General features: G+C 35.8%; 1 protein-coding gene across 1 annotated transcript in view; it reads right to left on the reverse strand.

Moving 5' to 3' along the window:
• PLCZ1 (phospholipase C zeta 1) overlaps positions 1 to 22,791 on the reverse strand; it is a 42,155-nt gene that overhangs the window by 11,899 nt on the left and 7,465 nt on the right. The window contains exons 3-8 of the mRNA XM_067698639.1: positions 18,861 to 19,092; positions 14,402 to 14,603; positions 11,669 to 11,813; positions 7,611 to 7,760; positions 4,677 to 4,916; positions 3,268 to 3,415 (exon numbers count right to left, since the gene is read on the reverse strand). Of these exons, the coding sequence (XP_067554740.1) occupies positions 3,268 to 3,415; positions 4,677 to 4,916; positions 7,611 to 7,760; positions 11,669 to 11,813; positions 14,402 to 14,603; positions 18,861 to 19,092 (1,117 nt within the window). The remainder of the gene's footprint in view (positions 1 to 3,267; positions 3,416 to 4,676; positions 4,917 to 7,610; positions 7,761 to 11,668; positions 11,814 to 14,401; positions 14,604 to 18,860; positions 19,093 to 22,791) is intronic.

Consider the following 22,791-nt stretch of genomic DNA (forward strand, 5'->3'; position numbering starts at 1 on the left):
ATGGAAGAAATGGTTATTGCCTATGTCCACTCTATTTGCTCTTCAGGCTAGAACAGAATCATTGCCACTCTCATCCTAAAAACTGTTCCTTAGGAAGCACTGTCAGGTAAAAAATTCCAGTTACTGAAGTTAATAGTAATTACAATTAATTTAATTAACACTCAATTTTAGAAGTTATCCTCTCCTTGAGGAAAAGTTCACTTTGAAGCTACTCGTGTACAAATGCACTTTGTGTGTCCAAGTGTCATGATCCCTTATCCAGTCCTAAACTAGATGTCTATCTGTTGATAAAATACGTACTCTTCTGGGTCTTAATTTTTTTCATCTACAAAGCGATAAACATGAATGATCACTATGGACCCTTAACATGATTTTGTTACTTCTGAGATTTAGAAATTAAACATGCTATTTTTTCACATAGCATGAGAAATGTGAAAATTAAATAAGAAAATAACATATAATCTCACCACTCAAATAATAACCCTGATAACCTCTTGGTATATATATATTTCCATTCTTTTGTCATATGTATATACTTATTTTTAATTGAATCTTATTGTTTATTCCCTTTTATAAACTTCCAGTTTTTAACTTACTAAGATAACACGAAAATCATTCCATTTCAATAATATTCACCGACATTATTTTTAAATAACTGAAAAGCATTCACACATATGAAAATTTCTGTTTCTGATTTTTCCCTATTATAAACTTAATGATGTTTATTGTTTTTAATGATAGACATCCTTGCAGAACATCTTTGCCCAATCATTAATTATTTACTATTAACTTTTGGCACAAGAAAAATATTCTATACTCTTTCCAAAGAAATGCTGATGCTATATTTTATGACTCTGCTCTGAACTACCCAGTCCCTTTTCAGATTTTGAGCAAGTGTTTAATATGATGAGAGTGAGAGAATTATAACGACTTTTGCTGTGCCCACATGTCCTGTCCCCATGAACAACAAAAACCATCCGAAAGTTTGAAAGAATGGAGGCTAGTAAAGTAGGTCATTCATATTCAAACTCTGTTGACAATAGTTCACAGTAAAAAATATGCTTTATATCACAACCCAACACCACACACACACACACACACACAAAATTGTTTCACAAAACAAAACTTATTCTTCCTGCCTACGTCTTCTCCATCCTATTATTTTGTTCTACTCCATTCCATTTTGTTCTATTCCATTCCATTCTGCTCTATTCTATTAACTGTCATTTAGATCTACTGAATTGACTTTTGGTCACAAGCCTCAATTTAAAAAAAAAAAAAAAGCCCTATATAGGATCTTTCTAATAGGCAGTTTGAGGAGATAAGCTAAAGCATGCCTCAGAACCCTAGGGTTGGGCTTCCCTGGTGGCGCAGTGGTTGAGAGTCCGTCCGCCTGCCGATGCAGGGGATGCAGGTTCGTGCCCCGGTCCGGGAGGATCCCACATGCCGCAGAGCGGCTGGGCCCGTGAGCCATGGCCGCTGGGCCTGCGCATCCCGAGCCTCTGCTCTGCAACGGGAGAGGCCACAACAGTGAGAGGCCAAAAAAAAAAAACCCTAGGGTACCAATGGCCAGCCAAATGAGGTTAACCAACAAATATACCAGAATCTGCATTTCCTAATAGCCAACAGCTTTTCTCAAGTCAGTCGCAGGTGCTGATTTCTCTGCCATAGCACTTCTACATAAGACGGTAGATTGCAATTTTAAAAAGGATATGGAGAGTCACCTGATTCTGATTATTAAGCTAATTGTTGAGGCACAGGGTAGGCTGCCCCTAAAATGTGCTTCAGTGGCATATTGATTATTTTGAATTAAAGTGACTTAAGAAATGGCCAATGCAAGAGGGACGCTCTATCCCTCCTTTCTGTCTCCTTCAAAGCAGGAAATAAATGTCTCATGTGAAAGATGCACTCCCTGCGTCTGAACATAGGACACCCTTCCCACCAAAGACAGGGAATTCAGGGCTGAGAAGACTGTGCAAACAAACTTTGTGACTTCTTTAATTTACTACCCCAAGCCCAAACGCTGTTTGAATTCTTCACTAATTGGTCACCCAAAACCTAAGTTTCTTTGTCCTGTCAATTCCTCACAAATTTATTGTTTCTTTGTCTAAAAAGTATAAAACCTGCTGACTTTGGTCACTTCTTAGGTCCCATTTATATGAATTAAATTTTGTTTCTTTTTCTCCTGTCAATATGACTTGCGTCAGTTTTATTAGTAGTCCAGCCACAAGAACTCAAGAAGGATAGACGGAAAAAATTTCCCCTCCTGACAGACCATCCCTTTTTAAGTTGATGATATTTCCTGCCATATAAGTCTGAGAAGAAGGTAGCGTCTTCTTCCCATTCTCTTTCCCTGTTGTGTCTCAGGCTCTACCAAGCAGAATAAACCCACCTCAGATGTAGAGTCAGGAGACAGTGAAAAGAAGATACAGAGACACATGGTCCCTCTGCAGGTACACAGCCATCTGGCAGTCTGGCCTGGGTACCATTTTTTTTTTTTTTTTGCGGTATGCGGGCCTCTCACTGTTGTGGCCTCTCCCGTTGTGAAGCACAGGCTCCGAACGCGCAGGCTCAGCGGCCATGGCTCACGGGCCTAGTCGCTCCGCAGCCTGTGGGATCTTCCCAGACCGGGGCACGAACCCATGTCCCCTGCATCAGCGGGCGGACTCTCAACCACCGCGCCACCAGGGAAGCCCCTGGGTACCATTTTTTCCTTCTTCTTCACCTTAGAGATACAGCCTCCCAGTCTATTTAACTCTACCGCTTAGTGCCCACCGAGTCCACAAAGTTCACCCTGGCTCCAGTCTCCCCGCCATCAGCCTTTATCATCTCCTCCCTGCAGACGGTGTCACCCTTATGCACTAACAGAGGCATCTTTCAGAAACACACAGGGGATCATGTGACTCCTGAGATTTCAATCTTTTCCTACTCACTTTGGATTGTAGGACAAAGTCCAAGTTCCTTGTAATTTGGCTTTGCCTACCTCTGTAGCCTTGTAGCCACTGCTCTCCCATGTAAACTGCTCACCACAGCCCCTCCCAACAAAGTGTCCATACTGGACATTCTCAATCAAAATTTCATGACTTAAAATAATGGGTGAGTTCTGTGAAACAAAACTTAATGCGACCTGAGGCATATAACCCTTTTTAAAATATGTTAAATTGTACTAGAATATAGCTTTTGTAAACATCATTGATCAATTTTGACACCTTAAAAGTGAATATAACTTGTTTAAACACTTCATCTATTTGAATCATAAGAACTTACCTCTCAACTTTGAAAGTTTTCGGGCTTGTGACTCCCCAATAGAGTTACTTTCATTAAATTGTTGATACAGTCTTGAATGGTGAAAACTTCTGAACTTCTCAATTTTAGTATAAATAACAAGATCAGATAGGGCCGTAGCTATTTTTAACTTAGCGGTGAAAAAAAAAGGCAATAATTTCACATATTTGCACTAATCATTTGAAAAATTATTTTTTCAATAAAGAAAATATGCTTTCAAATCAATGATTTTAGCCTTTTCATAAGATTATATCCTCAAAAACTATTTGGATTGGGTCAATGTGAATATGTTCTATTATGACAACATTTAATGTCAATTATGAGACAACCTAAACCTAAAATCCCAATTAATGTAATAAGTATTGAGGATGGCAATTATTTCTATTTCCTTTATCCCAAAGGTCTTAGTTTAGTATCATGAATTCTACAAATTCAAGAATTTTAGTCATGAGTAAATATATTTCCAATGTGATCTAACATTTTGGAATAACTTCTGTTGTATAGTACTCTATTGCTCTTCTATAGCCCAGTATCTATACCCTTTGCACTTGTTAGCCCCTTCCAAAGTGTTCTTCTTCTTCTCTTTTTTTTTGGAAAACACTTCTTGCGCATGCTCAATCCATGTGCTTAAGTGTCGGTAACGTGGACTGGGCCTGGCTAACCAGAGCTCTGCATTCCCCACAGTAAGTGGCTCAAGGATGTGCACAACTTGGATCATAGCCAATGTACAAAAAGAATCTGTTTGGTCAGCTGAGAGATAGATAGGCCTTCCATTGGATTTGAATCTGAAAGCATGTAAAACTGAAGCTTGGCAAAGGCTTGCACCAACATAGGAAAAGTAGGGCCAAAGTTGGAGAAAGAAATTTCTGTGGACTTTGTTTGATACACTTCAACTAAGTCATTCCTGAAATTAGAATCCCTTTCCCTAAACCCTTCATTTCTGTGGACCAATTGAATTAATTCACATTTTACTTAAACCAGCTGAATTAGTTTTGTATCCCTTGCAACCATGTATACCTTCCTTTGTCATGCTAACTTGTATACTTAAAATACTATATAATATAAATAGTGCTTTTCTTGTCTCTGACAGTATGATCGCCTTCAGAGCAGATACACTATCTTTTGTACACTGCACAGTGTCTAATACATAAGAAGGCATAATATTTGTTAGCTGTAGAGAAAAAAATAATCACAAACAGCTAATACAGGAAGAGATGACTTCTAAAACTTCTTGTCCACTGCTAGTTTTTTCCAAACAAATTTTAAATAATAGACTGAAGTTATTATAAGTAGGAAAAAGATGTTTCCTCCAAAATGTTTTAAAACTACTCAACAAAACAATAAGACAACTTTTCAATCACTTGTAAGGCTTTCGCAAAGCCTCATCTCACCTTTTTCTTGAAGAGTGGAATTCCGACTGCCCCTTTTGACTCTGCCTCCTTTTCCAAATCATCTTGAAAAGCATCCGATGGTTCTGGTCCTTTGGCCTCATTTTCCTCCTCCTCTTGCTCTGCCTCCTCTTCTTCTTCACATTCCTCTACCTGACCATGCTTATCAGAACCTCTCCTTTCACGGGTTTCCCTTAAAGTTCCTATTTTCTTGTTTCTAACTAATATTTTGAATTTTAATGCCTACAGAAACAATTTGAAAGAAAGATACAATTACACATGCACAGGTAAATTTGCACTTGTCATTGTCATCGAAAAGTCTTTCATCATATTTTCAATTTGCCCACAGCAGTAAGATATGTAAAAGCTCCATCTTTTTTCCATATTCCTAAAAACCTAATAGAAACCAGTGATATTATTGTATTGACCAAAATTCACCAAAAAATACGCCTGTAATGATTGGGGCTTTCTTTTCTTTTCTATTTCTTCTATATTCCATAAATTATTACTATGCACAAATTTGAAATACATGAAAATTATATATATATAATTTTCTGTAATTATTAAAATTATATAATTTTATATAAATTATTATTTATATAATTATATATATATATTTTTTCAATGTTACAGAAGTTAGAATGTTATAACTTCTGGTAGTGAATGCTTCAGCATTACTCTCTTATCCAACATTAAAAGTATTATATGAGATCAGGTATATAAAAATGTCTATTATAGTATTTGACATCTAATAAAGACTAAATTTAAGCTAAAGATTTATAAATCTTCACATTTCAACTGTATTGCATACGAGCATCATCAACTTAATATTTCCTGCCCATCAAAACTAGGAGCATGGCAAAATTCACCATCTGGGTCACTCATTCTAAATCCAAAGCCTTCTGGTTCCTTTCTTTCACTTACTTATTTCTGCCCTTTTCAAATATTCATTAATTTAACAAACATACTTAGTAAGTGCCTGGTACATTGTATATAATGTTACTGGGATCTACCCTATGAAGAAAAATTCTTTTCTTTTTTTATTATAATGTTTTTATGTATGTATTTATTTATTTTTGGCTGTGTTGGGTCTTAGTTGTGACACACGGGATCATTGTTGCAGCATGCGGGACCTATGGTTGTGGCGGACGGGCTTCTCTCTAGCTGTGGGCTCTGTAGTTGTGGTGCATGGGTTCCAGAGCACATGGGCTCTGTAGTTTGTGGCACGCAGGCTCTCTAGTTGAGGCGCACAGGCTCAGTAGTTGTAGCATGTGGGCTTAGCTGTCCCGTGGCATGTGGGATCTTACCACTGGACCACCAGGGAAGTCCCTAAAGTTCTTTTCTTTGAGGAGCTTTGATTGCCCTTCTCTTTGTCATCCTCAGGTACCCACTCAAATTATTCCATCATCTTGGGTCTTCTCTCTTTTACCATGACCCTCGTGTTACTAATACAGAGTTTACCAAAGTGCACTCTGCAACCACAAGTGTCAAAAGCATCACCTGGGGTGCTTGTTAAAAGAAAAGATTTCTGCAATCTACTTCAAAATTAGAGAACCAAAATCTTGAATTGTGGGACAGAATTATGTCTCTTTAACAAGTCTCCAGGCAATTCTTTTGTATACTGAGGGCTAAGCGCAGTATGAAAAAATGACTTTATCTCTAATTTCTCATCTACTCATTGGAAAGCATCTCCTTACTTTAGTGTGGAAGCAAAAGCTTTAATGGAAATTATATATCTGAATACTAAAAAATAGATATATAAATAATAAGAGGAGGAATTCTATTCCTAGAAAACTGAAATTATTATTATAATTTCCTGAATTAGACCATGACTCTTAGATTTAATCTCTGATGATGTGTTTACAGCACTCTGCACAAGTTGTTTAATATTTCTTTTCTGTCATAATTGAACACATTTAGCCTGTGAGCATTCTCATCAGGTGAAAGAGTCAGTCTGTCCATTTGTTCAGTTTATTTTTCTCTGTCTTAATTCTATCGTGAGTCCTATACCTCTTGTCCTTAGTGTCATAACACTTTCATCTTTAAATTTTCTACTCATCTAAATAAAATAAAGAAAACTATAAAGGGGGATATAAGTGCCACAGCTACAGAGCCCATGTGACCTGGAGCCTGCACTCCACAACTACAGAAGCCCATGCGCTCCAGTGAAAGACTCCACAAGCCTCAACAAAGATCCCACGTGCTGCAACTAAGACCCGATGCAGCCAAAAAAAAAAAAAAAAAAAGATAAAGAAAATAAATATTAAAAAAAAAAGAATTTACTGGTAGGAAAGTGATGAGCAAACTGAAATACTTACTTGGTGCACACGGAAGAGGAAGCCTGATTAGGTAGGTTGTGAGGAGACAAGGAAATGAAAATTTGGGTTGAGAAAGGAAATAATAAAATAAAAAGATAGCTGGAGTAGAAACTGCAATCCTGAGGGTAGGGTGTGGGTGATTTTTTTAAACCAAATACTTGAGTATGCTCAACTGAAGATGGTAAGACGTCTGTAGAGACAGGGACATTGAAAAGAGCAGATTAAAAATGGGGGAACCTGCCACCCAGATGCTGAGGTATTGGGCATGAATTCTATTTACAGCCTAGATCTTTGCCTCTTTCTTAGCCTTTGGCCTGTAAAACATACCAAATTCCTGTGGTCTAATATTAACTGACTTGAAATTTTGGACACATGGGATATAACGCACAATTAAAATGTGAATTTTTAGGTATATCTCTATATATTCTCTTTATCAAAATGTATTCACCTACATACTCACGGGACTATTTCCTCGGAAACACATTGCAAAGATACACCTCGATAAATAATCAAAACTAAGCATTTGTCATTGATCTCTAGCCCAGTTTCATGGGCCAATACAATAGTAGCATGTTTTTTTCTCTTTTTCTTAACCTGAGCTTCTCAGACAAAGTGTTACCTCTGGTGAAGGTAATTTGTCTGGAAAATCATCAAGAGTATCAGAAAGCAAGGCGTCTCCAAAAGTAGACTGCAAATTGTCTGCCATCACTTCTTGTTGGGAAGGGGAGCAGTGATTTTCTAAAGAGAGCACCACTGGGTAGTCAGATGTCTAAAAAATTAACCATTACTACAGTTATTAATCAAAACTCCTCAATAACTTTAATGCAATTTATAGAAGCACTTAATTTTAAAACATTTCTAATGTTCAGTACCTTCGCAAAATTATTACGTTTTCTTTAAACTGAAAATAGTTTTGAGTCTGACAAAATGGAACATTAAATCTGTATAAAAAGGAAAATTATTACTATTTGCATTAGAAGTATAGGAAAAAGACTGAAGCACCCAACAGTGGGTACTTGTTTAAATAAATTATGGCATATCCTTTTAAAGGAATGATATAACTCTGTCACAAAAGAGGTAGAGCTATATATACTCTACAAAAAGTTATCTATGATCCAGTCTTATGAAGAAAAACAAGTTGCCAAAGAGTGACATTCTACATTTTTTTTAAATTACATATATATGTTTAGATATTTTTAGGAAAAACTTTAACCCTGGTAAGTTAAAAAAAGGTTAATTTTCTACTTTTTCAATTTTAAATTCTTTAATCAAAACTCATTGCTTTATAATTAAAAACAAAGATAAAGATATTTCCAATTTTTAATAATAAAGAGTATCTAGTAAGTAAAAGTGACTCTACAAAGATATTTTCTGCCCTTAGTCACCACTGTAACTTTTAAATTTGTCACAAAATAGTGAACAGCACTCCTTTTGGGATCTTATTCAAAATTATTTTCTTTATTTTGTTTCCACATATAATTATCAGGACACAAATTTACCAATTTAGAATAATAAGAAAAGGAATTGCAAGGTCTGCTGCATTATTACAGACCTTTGATATATATGTCATATGTTACATATATCACATATAATATTATGCCTTATTAATGTATGAGTATATTAATTTCTTATGGCTGTTGTAACAAATTGTCATAAACTTGGTCACATGAAACAACAGATATTCATCTTTTCATAATTCTGGAGGCCAAGATTTTGAAATCAGTTTCACTGGTTAAAATGAAATCAGTTTCACTGGCTAAAATTTCAGCAGCTCTAGGGGAAATCTGTTCTTTGCCTTTTCCAGCTGCTGGTGGTTGCCAGCATTCCTTGGCTTGTGGCCACATCACTCCGATCTCTGCCCCTCATCTTCACATTGCCTCCTCTTCTGTGTGTATTAAATCTCCCTCTACCTCCCACTAATAAGGATACATATGATGGCATTTAGGGACCACCAAGATAATTCAGGATAATCTCTCATCTCAAGAGTCTTAACTTCATCACACCTGCAAAGACCCTTTTTCCAAATAAAGTAACATTTACAATTTCCAGGAATTAGAACCTAATATCTTTGGGGTTCAGCCTAAAAAATGACCTTCTCGTAAGTACCCATGTACATATATATTGACTCAGTCTAATATTAAGAGAAGAGTGTAAAATTCTTTTCCCAAATATAATAAGTGATTTTGAGACTAGGCAAAGTGAATGCCTAGCAAATGGATTTCTTGATTGGGCCCTGACTTCACTCACTGGGAAGAACTCATTTTTTTTTTGTCTTCTGTGGTCTTTGGCTCCACCCTCTGGGAAGATCCTCTGGCGTTATCCTCCTTGTTCATATATAAAGCATGTGCTGAGGAGTTGGCTTTCCTTAAGCCAAGCCACTTTTGCAGCTCACTTCCTGACCAAGCGTTGTTTTAAGGTTCGCCTAACAAGTCAGACTTATGTTTGGTTTAGTTTTTAGCAATACAACTTCCTCAAAAACTTCAATTTCATATGTTTGTTTCTAGTAAGTCACATGTGTCAGTAACTATATCCAACGTTCTTTCCAAGCCACAGTTATCAAGTCTATTTTATTTCATTGTTCTCTCTTCCCCAAATTAATGGTGACTATATTGAGCAAAAAGTTCAACCTTTGATCTAATCTTTGCTGCAAAACTGTGTCACGTTATCCAACTGAGAAGTCTCATTGAGTCTGTTGCTCAAAGCCTTTTTTTTCCATCACTTACTCTTTGGAGTGTTAGAAGCTGTAGGGGTTTGTCCATCCTTGCAAGTCATTTTAATTTTAAGATTGTCTCTATTTCCTTTTATTCCCTCAGTTACCCACCCTGAATGAAGTGAGAGAGTTTGCTACTCAAATATTTGGGAAGAGTATTTCAGACGAAGGGAATAGCAAGTGCAAACGCTTTGAGATATGTCTGAAAAAGGGTAAGGAGGCCAGAATGGTCACAAGAGCAAGGGAGAGGTCAGAGAGGTAATGGAAAACAGGTCATGTAGGGCCTTGGGAGTCAAGGTATGGACCTTAGCTTCTATTTTGAGTGGGATTGAAGGGTTTGAAAAGCGGAATGACATGACTTGACTTACCAAAAAGTCACTCTGGCTGATATATTGAGATGAAACCACAGGGGAGGAGGGAGAGAAGCAGGAACCCTGGATAAGAAGCCATTGTAATAATCCAAGTGAGAGGTGATGGTAGTTGACCAGTACAGTGACAGTGAGAATGGGGAAATTCAGTGTATATTTTGAAAGTAGAGTCAGAGGATTTGCTGAAGAACTTATTGAGGGGTTAGAGAGAAAAGAAGGGACTGTTAATGTTGACAACAATGATTTAGGCCGAACACATAAAAGTTAACATTAACTGAGATGGGAAGGACCACAGGAAAAGTGGGACTAGGAAAAAGAGGAATATTATCTGGAGCTCAAGTCTAAACATGTTAAGTTAATTATACCTATTAAATATGCAAGTGGAAATGTCAAATCGGAAGTTGTCTATATTGGTGTAAAATTCAAGGGAGAAGTTTGGATAGAGATATAAATTTAGAAATCATCAGAAATTAGTTGTTTAAGAGAATTAATGCCATATATCAAGGTTTTATACTAAGATAAATTTTTAAATATTTTATATTTATTTTGTGAATATTTAGCATTTTATACTCTATTTCTAATAAATAATGGAGCAATTGATTTAACTGTGTGATTTTAAGTTATGCTTATGTTTACAGATAATACATTGACTTATTTAGGAGTACTTTAGGCTTTTCGAATTTGTAAGTTTAATTTATTAGATATACATTAAGTAGTAGGATTTTGTTAATTCTCTTCAATTGCACTATGGTTGAAGTAGTTAAGAAAGAAATCACATATACTAAGTTTAAAAAAACAATTTAAAATGTCTGAAGGTACTGAATTAGCCAAGCTTGTCAATGGAATCAAGTATTATTCAGAATTCACTGACTGTTAAAATCAGCTCAATTTATAGACGAGGATTTTTAAGCTGAATTAAGAAGCTCTAAAAAGAATTAAATCTTTGAATCTGTAACTTAATACATTTAACAATAATTTTGAAATCTAAAGTCAACTTTTGTATAAATAGCTGACATCATAGTAGAAAAAATGCCAAAAGTTGAGATAATACATTTTTGACATTTGTGTCTTGAAAGTAAAATATTCGAATGTTGGTAAAATATTTACTATTACATAGGCCAGTATTTCTCAAACTGTTCTGGCCATTAACTCATGGTAAGAAATATAATTTATATTATGAAACAATACCCACGTGTGCACACATACACACACACACATAATATATATTATATAATTAAACAAAAAGTTCCATGAAAATCAAGGGGGGAAAAGTATGGGGGGGTGGGTGGGATGAACTGGGAGATCTGGATTGACATATATACACTAATATGCATAAAATAAATAATAAGAACCTGCTTATACAAAATTTTTAAAATTTTTTTAAAAGTTCCATGAAACCACATGTACCTTACTACCTGAGATTAACTTTGACAAATCTACCTTTAATGATATACTACATGGATTTCACTGCCGACTAATGGATCATAACCCACAATTGGAAATATTACTGATCTAAACTAAGGTCAAGCATTATAGGATTTTGAAACAAGTAAATTATCTTATGTTTACATAACTAATTGAACAAAGATATGCACGTACTATGAATGCGTATTTGTGTATCGCTCGGATAACAGTTTTAAACAGAAGCTTGCTGGTGAATGTATAGCCATGGTATACAACAGGTTCATTTTGTGATCCGTCCCAGCAGTCAATTTCCAGACAACGGCATCCTTTCACAAGGGCACTAGTAAAATTTAAACAAAATAAATGGTCATTCCTAGATTATGGTTTATACCTTTAACAAAATACTACATGAATTTCATTCCCTACTAATAGATCAAAACCCTCTATAGTTTTGTGGGAAAAAAATTTTTCATGGAGGACAACCTAAATAATACTGATTCTTGCTACATCTCTAGATAGGTTTAATTACATCCTTAGATCAAGCCAACCTTTACCAAGCTGCTTATTTTAACTACACGGTTTGGTCCCCGGCAAAAATGTTTTGCGTGGATTGCACTGTGTCATGCCAACCCTTTTACTCAGAAGCATGTAAAAGAAAGTTGTCTCTCCCCCAGCGGTGGTGTGGAGGGCACTTTTCACTGTCTCACGGAGACACGGAGTGAAATGAATGAATAATGACGTGGGAACGAATAATGAAAATTTGTCTCTCACTCAGGAAAGAAATTCTCCACTTAAATAAGTTTAAGTGGCTTTTTGTGGATTAAAATATTTAATGCAGTTAATATTAGTTTTCCTCTTTTAAAGAGGAGGAAACTGAGACACAAGAATGTTATATCTATCATATAATTAACAAATGAGAGAAAGGGAGGAAAGATTAGCACCAGAAACTTAAACATTAATAGGTAAACATGGCATTACATCACCTCTCTTAAGTAGAGAAATTTTGAAAGACTTGCATTTTGAGTGTATCTTCCACAGGTGTGTAAGGAAATAAAGGAAGAAATACAATTAAACTTAACTTTAAATTTTCACATGGGTGGAACACTTTCTTGGAATTCAAAAGTAATTTTCTGTATTTCTAAGTCAACCTGTGTAAAATGTGTAGTTTCTCTCTTTAAAAAATTAATATAATGAGGTATGAATAGAAATTTCTGTAATAAAAGTAGAGCTATGAATGGGGCAATCTTTACAGGATTCTAAATAGATATATTTCTGAGTTTGTGGATTTATGTATTTACTTAGATTTTAAACTGGAGAAGCAATATTAATTTCTAAGTTTGATGTTATCATGGGATTATAAGATATCTTTTCTATGATTTTTCCTAAGTAATATCACCCAATCACATAGCTTTGAATATCACCTATATACCAATGGCTTCCAATCCTATTTTTCCAGTCTGGATACTTCTTCTAAATCCCAGACACATACACTCAACTGACTATCTGACCTAGCCCTTTGATAACTAATTGATATCTCAAACTGAACACGGCCATCAGAGAACTTTTGCTTCTGCCTCACAACCTACAATGGCCTCCTCTCTTAGGCTTTACCACCTCTGTCCATAATGTCATCATATCCTAGGTTATCAGGTCCAAAATCCTGATACTCTCTTTCCCTCATACCTCTCTTCAAATCACCGGGTGAATCACCTTGTTGGCTCTGCCTCCTTGAAATATTTCAAATTCAGCCCTCTATCTCAGCTGCTGCCTCATGAATTCACCATCTAAATGATCGTCATCACCTGGACTGCTACAATGTCTTCCCAAAGCATCTCCTACCTCCACTCTTGCACCATCAGTCTTTCCGCCACAGTAAAAAGTAAATCAAATTATGATATTATCCCAAGGAAATTCCCTCCAATGGCTTCCCAATGCAACTAGAATAAATCCATTCTCCTTTCCATGGTCTCTAAGACCCTCATAAATGCATCCTGTCTACCTCCTCAAGCTCACCTCCCTTCATTCTCCATTTATTTGTTTCCACCCACACTTGCTGTCTTTCTGTCATGTGAACATGCCAAGCACTGATTATTTCTTCTACTTGGCATGCCCTTCCACTAGACCTGAAACTTCCTCTTTATCGTCACTCAGACCACAACTATATCCTCTTGAGAAGCCTTTCCTGACCCTTCAATTAAAGTAACACCCTTCACCCCACAATTACCTTAGTTCATCTTCTCCATATGAATCAGTCCCTGGAAATATCGATTTGTTTATCTGCTTATTAGCTGCCTATTCTCATGAACAAATGAGTGTAGCAACTTTGAAAATCTTGCTCACCACTGTATCTTCAGCTGACTGACTAAACTGAAGCTGAAACTAAACTGGTATTAACAGTATGATACATTGTAGGACGCAAAATTAATGAATGGTGCAGCGTAGACTGCCTTTAATCTATGTAAATTGTCTGACATGTAAGTATATATATTATCTATAAATGCCACATTATATAATGTATGTGTTGGTTTTCCTTATAGCACTGAGATATCTGAGAATTAATTTTAACCATATTATTTTAGAAACCCCAGATGTTCTGATTAGCTAAATAAGATTTTTAAAGTCTTCTTCACATATTTTCCTATACGAAGTATCCAAATTGCTCAGGAAACTTCCAAGGGCCAATAAGCGGGGAGAGGAGGTTGGCAGACAGGATTAGAAGGGAAGTGTATGATAATAATATATTGAATAAATTATACAACCACTCAAAGATTGGATATCCAAGATATGTACAAATCAAAATTCCTCTTCCCTATGTGTTTTTATAACATGCATAGCCTTCTTTTACTGTGAATTATTACCTACTGAGGTAGACACCACCAGGAACTTTCAAACATCTTTAAAATATAATGGATTTAAAAATCGAAATACCTTACATATCCCCAAAGGTCACTTGGTCCCACTAATTGGTCAGATATCAAGTACGTATTATGTGAACTTGAAATAAAATAATCACTCAGTGGATGAGTCATATCTTGATAAACACTTTCATACTTATTATTAAATAGTAGACATTCAGACGAATCCATGTATCTTCTAAAACCTTCAAATGACATCTGGTGTGCTTGTTTAACTATGAAAATAAATAAAAAGAATGCAGAAATATCATTAGTAGTATATAAATTACATCTCACTTTAAAACTTAGTAGCAGAGTTTGTTTCTAGAATATTCATTTAGAATTAATATTAATACTATTTTTAATGTTTCTTTGGAAGCAGATTTTTCTAAGGTTCTTATATTTAGTTCTTTTATATCAACATTCAAGTAGATTATATATTATTTAATCATCTCTGATTTTTAATATTTTAAAAATACATACAAGAAAAGTACATGTCATAGATCCATTCATTTCCACAAGCTAAACATCTATGTAACCAGCACCAAGGTGAAAGAACAGAGCAGCACCCCAGAAGACTGCCTCCTGCTAACTTTCTAGTCTTCCTCCACCCACACCCCACCCCCAAGTGTATTCAACGGTCTGGCTTCTACCAGCATAGATTCCATTTTCCCTGGTTTTTGTGTTTTATATAAATGCACTCACACAATATGTATTTTTTTGTGACCGGTTTATTTTGCCTGACATTGTTTATAAGATTTATTCTTGTAGATGCACACAGTTAGACATTTTTTATTCCCATTTGTATATAGCTTTCTATTGTGTGAGTACACCACAATTTGTTTATCAATTCTATTCTTGATGGGCATTTAGATTATTTCCAGTTTGGGGTTATTATAAAAAGTTCTGCTATCAACAACCAGGACATGTCTTTTGGTGCAAATATGTACATGTTTCTGTTGGGTGCATGCCTATAAATGCAATTGCTGAGTCATTTGCATATTACCATCTTTAGCAAATGATCTCTGAACTTTTATACTCAGTATCATATAAACCAAAATTATCTATTTAAGCAGAATACTGGCTCTGGAATGAGACAGCTTGGGTTAAATCCATTTATTTGTTATATGAGGAGCCTGTTAATTAACTTCTCCCTATCTTTGGAATGGTGGTACAGTAAGTCCCCTACATAAAAATCTTCAAGTTGCGACTTGCAAAGATGCAAACTTGCATTTGCATGTCCTATCACATAAGTTAGTTCATGTGTCTGGCGTACATTGTCACGTGCATGCATCCTCTACAAGTGGCTGTGCTTCTGTATACTTTACTGTACAGTACTGTATAGAGTAGTACAGTATCTTTACTTCAAGCCCAGGATGTCCAGAAGCAAGCGTAAAAGCAGCAGTGATGTAGCTGGTACTACTGTACTTTTCAAGGTACTGTACTGTAAGATTAAAAATGTTCTCTTTATTTTTTGTGTTTGTTTGTTTTTTATGTATTATTTGTGTGAAAAGTATTATAAACCTATTACAGGACAGTACTATATAGCCGATTGTGTTAGCTGGGTACCTAGGCTGGTACCTAGGCTAACTTACGAACAAATTGGATTTACAAATTCGCTCTCAGAACAGAACTCGTTCGTATGTAGGGGACTTACTGTAATCATAACACCCATCCCTGTATACTAACTTTATATATTAGCTCTATAAAGGTTAGTTACTGTTGCTTTTGCTGATTACTCAGTTTGCCTCAAATTAAAAGTTGGTGTGAGTATTCACTTTAGAATAGAGAGTGTTGATCCTTGGCAAAGAATTTTATTTCTGGGAATTTATACTACAGAAATAGAGCCTCAGACAAAGATGGATGTGCAAGAATGCTCACACTAGCATTATTTATAAAAGCAAAATTAATGAGGGGAGGAAACAAATTAAATCTCAAGCTATGATACAATACTAAGCAGCCGTTACAAATAATGTATCAGAAAAAAAATATACAGTGACATAAGTAAATGTTTATGACATCATAAAAATGAAAAAGCCAGCATTCAAAATGCTCTTACAATTTTGGTTTAAAAAATGAAAGCTAGAAGAAAATACATAAAATGCTTACAGTCATGCAAACTATTTCAAAGTTATGCAAATTTAGAAACATGTGAGTGTATGGGGCAAAGGCATCATATATTTTAATAGTAATGATTTGCATGAATTTATTCTTTTTCCCAGTGCAATTAGCAGTGATTGGCCTATAGCCCTTTTGAACTATTAACTAATTAAGTAACTATCTTTGGTACTGGAATAGAAAACAAACTCCTCTTATGCCTTTAAAAACTACCAGACTGAGAATTAATCTCATGGATTTTTATTTTTAAAATAAAATGAGGTTTTCCTTATTTGGTATTGACATATGTCAAGTATCAATGTGGGATGAGACTGAGAAACTTGGCAGCATTTGGGACTGTAAGATCATAATTCAAATTGACCTTAATAAGTCTCTAAAGTGATCAATAGCCATGTAAATGAAATGCAAGGTCTTGGCTGTGTGAAACTATCTGAATGGAAGCAGAGTAAGGCCCAAAAGATGAAATAGATGAACAGTGTAATATTATGGTTAAAATACAAACACAATTCCAAGATGTCACTGGCACCATCCCATTATCCCTTTGTATCTTTTAACTTACCACCTGCAGGTAACAGTGGCAATTTTTTTTTTGAATATTGACTGGAATAATGCTACTAAAAGTGCTTGTCTGTGAACTGGTTGTTTCCAGGTGGCAATGACATAAAGAGCTTGAACCAGAGCCTAAATCAATTCACTACTTTCTCAGAGAAAGTCTTTGCTATTGAAAGGAAAGAAGTCAGCTGGACTCATCAGATGTGCTTAGAGATGTACTTTTTTTACGTTCTGATGCAAGCTCTTTATCTTGTTGCAAACCTGCAAAGTTTTAATCGTGATCAGACCAAACTCTTACTAGCACTATCTTCAGTCTTACCACCATGGTACTTAAAAGCCTCCAAGGTCTTTACGTGGCACTGAATCATGAGCCAAAATCTTAATTGTGGCCAACAAGACCAACATGACTTAATCCCTGTCCAAACGCTTTTAGCCCTCATTCTCCAGGTTCCAACCACACTGTCCTCCTCTTGTTCCTCGATTCTCCAACTCAGGGCCAACACTTCTCTTGTCACATGTCTAGTTCTTTCTCACCACTTACGTCTTAGCTGAAATATCGCATCCCCATCGACGACTCTCCTAAACAACCAAGCTATGGGGACATATGTATAACTGATTCACTTTGTTATAAAGCAGAAACTGACACACCATTGTAAAGCAATTATGCTCTAATAAAGTTGTTTAAAAAATAAAAAACAACCAATTAGAGCTAGACCTCGTGCTTGTCTACTCTCTATTTTATTTTTTTCACAGTACGTAGCACTCCCTGAAATTATCCATTTGTATGTTTAATTATTTATTGTCAATCTCCCTCCAACCCCCATCAGGAATATGAAACCTAGTTTGCCTTGTTCTCCACTGTATCCCCAGCTCCTAGAACCATACTCAGTGGCCACAGATGAACATTTGAATAAATTATGAATGTACGAGCCCATGAAGGAATAAGTCTTGTTTTGTTAGGACCCATATTATAGTATGTTAAGCATTGATGGCCATAAACCAGTTTTCAAAGGCAGAACTTGGGCTTTCATATATCCCTTGTTAATAAATATTTTGAGCTATTCTATTAATTTCTGTAGGGTTAAACAGCATGCTTTAATAGTGTTTCTTGTGCATATTTTATTACATTATTATTTATTATTTTATTTAAAAATAAACATAAATGGAAAAAATTGAAATATTTTAGCCAATGAAAGATGAGACAGAGATCAAAAACTATATGACAAAAAAAAAAAAAAACTATACAGCTCACTAGCCAAAATGGTCATTGAACTTAAACCAGATGACTGCATTCAAAAAATAAAGAAAAAATGTTTTAATGTTTATGAAATGTTGTAGACAATTATGTGTATAAACAACAGGGAAATTAGTGATTTTATAATGTTTTATTCTTTCCTAGAATTGTTTTCATATAGCTAATTTAACATTCATATATTTTTCAATAAGATAGTGTATAAAAATGGAAAAGTGCCTATACCTGGGTTTTTATCTTATTAATGAATATCAAGACCCTTTCTTCCATTAAAGTACTTGTAATAGAATCCTCATTTTGCTCTTCCTGAATAAGCTAATCTCTGAACACCTGAGAGATATACAGAAGCAGCTAAAAGAAAGAAACAGGACAATGAAAGAATGCCACTGTTACACAACAAAGCTTTCTAAAAGATACATCTGCTGTCTGTAAAATATGAAATTAAAACAGCCAACATATAATATTACCCATAAGAAATCTGACCTAATCAAAAATTTGAATTTAATAAGTGCAAATCTTAAAAAATAGTTTGCATATAAATATTTGATAAAACTTTGAAATACAAGCATACCTTCTTCAATAGGCTCATATTTTTGAATGATCTCAGAAGCAATACTTTTATTAATGTCAAGTGTATACTGCTCTTGTGTCAAAAATTGGGCCAGATTCTTTTCAAAAAGAAATTTCCGGTTTTCAGAATACGTGTTGAAAATCTCAATAATTTCTTCTCTGTGTGCAATAATTCGATAAATTGTTCTAAATTCTTCTATGGTGATTCTTCCTTGCTTTAGCCTGTCATTATCCTACTAAAAAAAAATGACTGGTGGGCTCACATTGTGAACATAAAAAATACACAAAATGAAGACGTTAGAGTATTTGTGTAACATATATACCAACTTATACTGGAAAGAAGTTACATTGGATTCTTATTTCAGATAAAATACATAAAAGTGCATGAAATGGTGCCAAAGTTGGGGAAAGGTTAATGGATCATCACCACTTAAAACCCAGTGGCCAGAGCTGCCCAGTTTAAGTGAAGAAGTGTATCCTGCCCCTGGGGAGAGTTAGAGCCCTTACGCAGTTCTTTACCCGGAAAGACTTGCTCGAATTCAGGGGAAGCTGCTAGAGATTCTTCCAGACTTAGGACATCCCAGAACCATTTGGATTTACCTCAGACCTTCTCCTCACTGTGGTGATAACATATGCCATCCCATAGAGCTCACTACAGTCTGTTGTTTTGTCCCTGCCTAGTTGGTTTCCTCTATCAAAAGCTTTGTTTTGGGCACTTGGAAACTGAAATCTAGGACATGGGTCCATCATGAAGGGAAAACAGACCTGTGGTTTCAGATCTGCTCGGTCTGAATGGGAAAGGAAAGGTGATCCAGCAGGGGTGCAGGATTGCAGAGGGAAATGCTGACTCTGAGAGGTCATGGAACTTTCAGGGACATGTGTCCTACAGACGCAGAAATATGAATCTAAATATCTGGAGGGGGATACAGGCTTGAGATGAACATGCTGGAGTTATTCCTGGGTGGATATTTGTAAATAAATGGTCAGAAATAAGAAGACCCTCTCTGTAAAAAACAAAACAAAAACAACCCAATTGCCATAGTTGGAATGGAAAGAAGTATGGGAGAAGATGAGGATTCTAGGTTATCTTTCAATTACACATTTCATTTTTCTATTCTAGTCTATTTGAGTAGCTTCTTGAAACCATCCAAACAGTATGTAACCCCATGTCATCAATAGGCATCCTGCACCATAAATGTCAGAATAAATCAGTCATTCAAGATCACTGTAAATACAGAAGCTGCAATAGGTGGTAATACTTTGAGGACATGGAATCTGCATAATCACTGAAGGAACTGGGAGAGGGACAAACAAGGTCAGTTTCGATGAGAAAGAGTAGCTTCACCTGGTTGTTCTGGAAAATTCACACTTGAACTTTATGAGATAAGAGACAGGAAAGTGGGCTGGGTCCAGTTATTTAAAGTAACAGAATCACTGTGAGGTTCTGAGTAGGAAAATGACTAGCATAGGAGAGGTTTAGTTGTGATTAGTTGTGCATTACCGATGGGAAGAGAAGGAGAACTGCAGGTAAGGGAAGAGAGAAGATGCCATCCAGGTGGGAGGTGGTGAGTAGAAACTAAAGAACAGGTGTCAGTAAAATTATGAAGAGACAAGTCAGAAAGATTCAACACATTAACATTTTAGATGCATGAGGGAGAGAAGTCAAGAAAGTCTGGAGTTGGGGAGAGTTAGAATAACTAGTAGAATTAGAGTACCACTTACAAATAAAAAACTGAGGTATAGGAAGTACACCTTAGAAGGACATTTAATTTCCAAAGAGGCTATTTATATTTTAATTTTCTCAATACACTGCAGTACTTAAGCTTAAGTACAAAAAGTTCCTGTTAAAGGGCCACTGTATTGTGGTGAAAAGCTGACGATCTGTAGACAGCCTGAGCTGACATTATATTCCCAGCTCCAAAGCATGTGGGATTTTGAACTTCTAAATTAAACTATGAGCTTCATACTCTTCATCTGCAAAATGGGGATAGATAGCACTACTTATGTCACAGGTTGCTATGAGGATGGAGATATCAGTGTATTGTTAGGTCTTATCTATGTCTGTTTCCCTCACACCCTCCAGCCTAGTGTCTCATCTTTTGACAAATTTAACTATAAAACAACCCTAAGGTACAACAGAGGATAAACATGCTGGAAATGATCTCTTCACTTTTTTAGGAAAAGTTCACTGGTGGCTACCGGAGAGTTTGATCTGAGGAATCCAAGAAACAGTCTGAGCTGGGAATCAAGTAGGAAGAGCACCAGCTTAGTTCAAGGAGGAGCACTAATTTACACGTACACAGCAGCTTGAAGAAGCAGGGGCTGGAATGGAGCCCCATTGGGAATGAGACGGTGATAAGCTTGGGAAGAAGATTGGAATCGGTGGTCGTCAAATAAGAAGTTGGGTCTCCAGAGCTCATTAAACAATAATAGCACCTTAAAATTACAAAATCTTAAAAATAATTCATATTATCAATAATCTCAGTAGACTATGAAGTTCAACTTACTGTTTTGAAATTTTGGATTTTGAGGTCCACATAAGTCAATGTTACAGAATTAATTTTGTTTTTAATTTAGCTCCATTTTGCTCATAATTTGTCATAAGATCTTATGCAAGTCAATAAAAATCAAAGTGTGCCTGTAATTCCCGAAACATTTTGTCATGTAAAATTGTATGAATTAAAAACTTTTGTCTTACTGAATAGCAGCATACGATAAGATATACTTTATCCACTAAGCAATGAAAATTCTGCTTCGTTCAAGCAGGATATAAACTTGACCATCTGAAATGTCCTCTGGTAACTCGTTCTGTTTTGTTTTTCCCTAAAGATTGAAGTTGTTATCTGATACTAGAAAGAATTAGAGATATAAAGTTGAAACAAAATTCCACAAATACAAATAATTGCTACAACTGATCAAACCCAAAGGAAATGAAGGGTCAAAAATTAATCAAATTACCAAAAAAGAAAAACCACACACAAGAGGTGAGAATCGTATCGCTGAAAATGGGAAGTTCTAATTTTGATAGAAAGAGAAAAGGAAAAGGAAAGCAACAAAGGGTAAGTAATAAGCAGAAGAAAGATGACAGAGCGTCAGCAGAAGGGAAGAAAGAAGAAGAAAAGTGATAAGCAAGGAAGGTTCAAATCTGAGTACTGAGGCACGTAACAGCAGCCACAACTTGTAGGGTACCAATGTATTAACATCTCCCCTGTAGGAGGGAACTGAAGGTCAAAAATCTTATGTAAATTGCCCCCAGTCTCACAGGCATGGTAGACCAGGACCTGAACTAACTCCAGAACAATAAGGACAAGCAATGGGAGGAAAGAGAAAACAATACACCATTGCACGTATTGAGAGTATATGTGCAGAAATAAACTGTGTCAAATACAAGTCTGATCTCTTTAACTCTCTTAAATTTCTCAGCGTTTCTCCTTTGTCTTCAGGACAAAATCCAAACTGTTGTGTGGAATCCAAGACCCTTGAAGACATCACTGATGGTTTCTTCCCTCACCTTCTCCCTTGCACTTCACACTGCCTGTGCTCTGAATGAGTTGCAGTATAAACATCAAGCTGTCTCTTGCTATTGTAAAGGCTGTTTCTTCTGTCTGGAATGCCCTTCTTTTATTGTACTTCTTAACTTACGAATTTCTACTAATCCTTGAAAAAGTGTCCTTCTCTAGAAGTCATCCCTTATGTCCCTCTGTGTCTCTTCCTCAGCCCATGTTAGAGAGTCCTACTCAGGATTCTTATACGATTCTGTACCTTCTTCTCTCCTAGGGTTTATTACACTGAAATTAAAGCCTTTTTTTCTACTTCTCTTCTAGAAATGCCAAATTGTCTCAGACAGGAAGTCTGTCATCTGTTTCTTGTATCCTAAGTACTTATAAGAGTGTCTGACTGAGGTCTTCAGAACTTGGTCCAGCACCTAAACA

Source organism: Pseudorca crassidens, chromosome 11 (assembly GCF_039906515.1).
Source record: "Pseudorca crassidens isolate mPseCra1 chromosome 11, mPseCra1.hap1, whole genome shotgun sequence".
Taxonomy (NCBI): Eukaryota; Metazoa; Chordata; class Mammalia; order Artiodactyla; family Delphinidae; genus Pseudorca; species Pseudorca crassidens.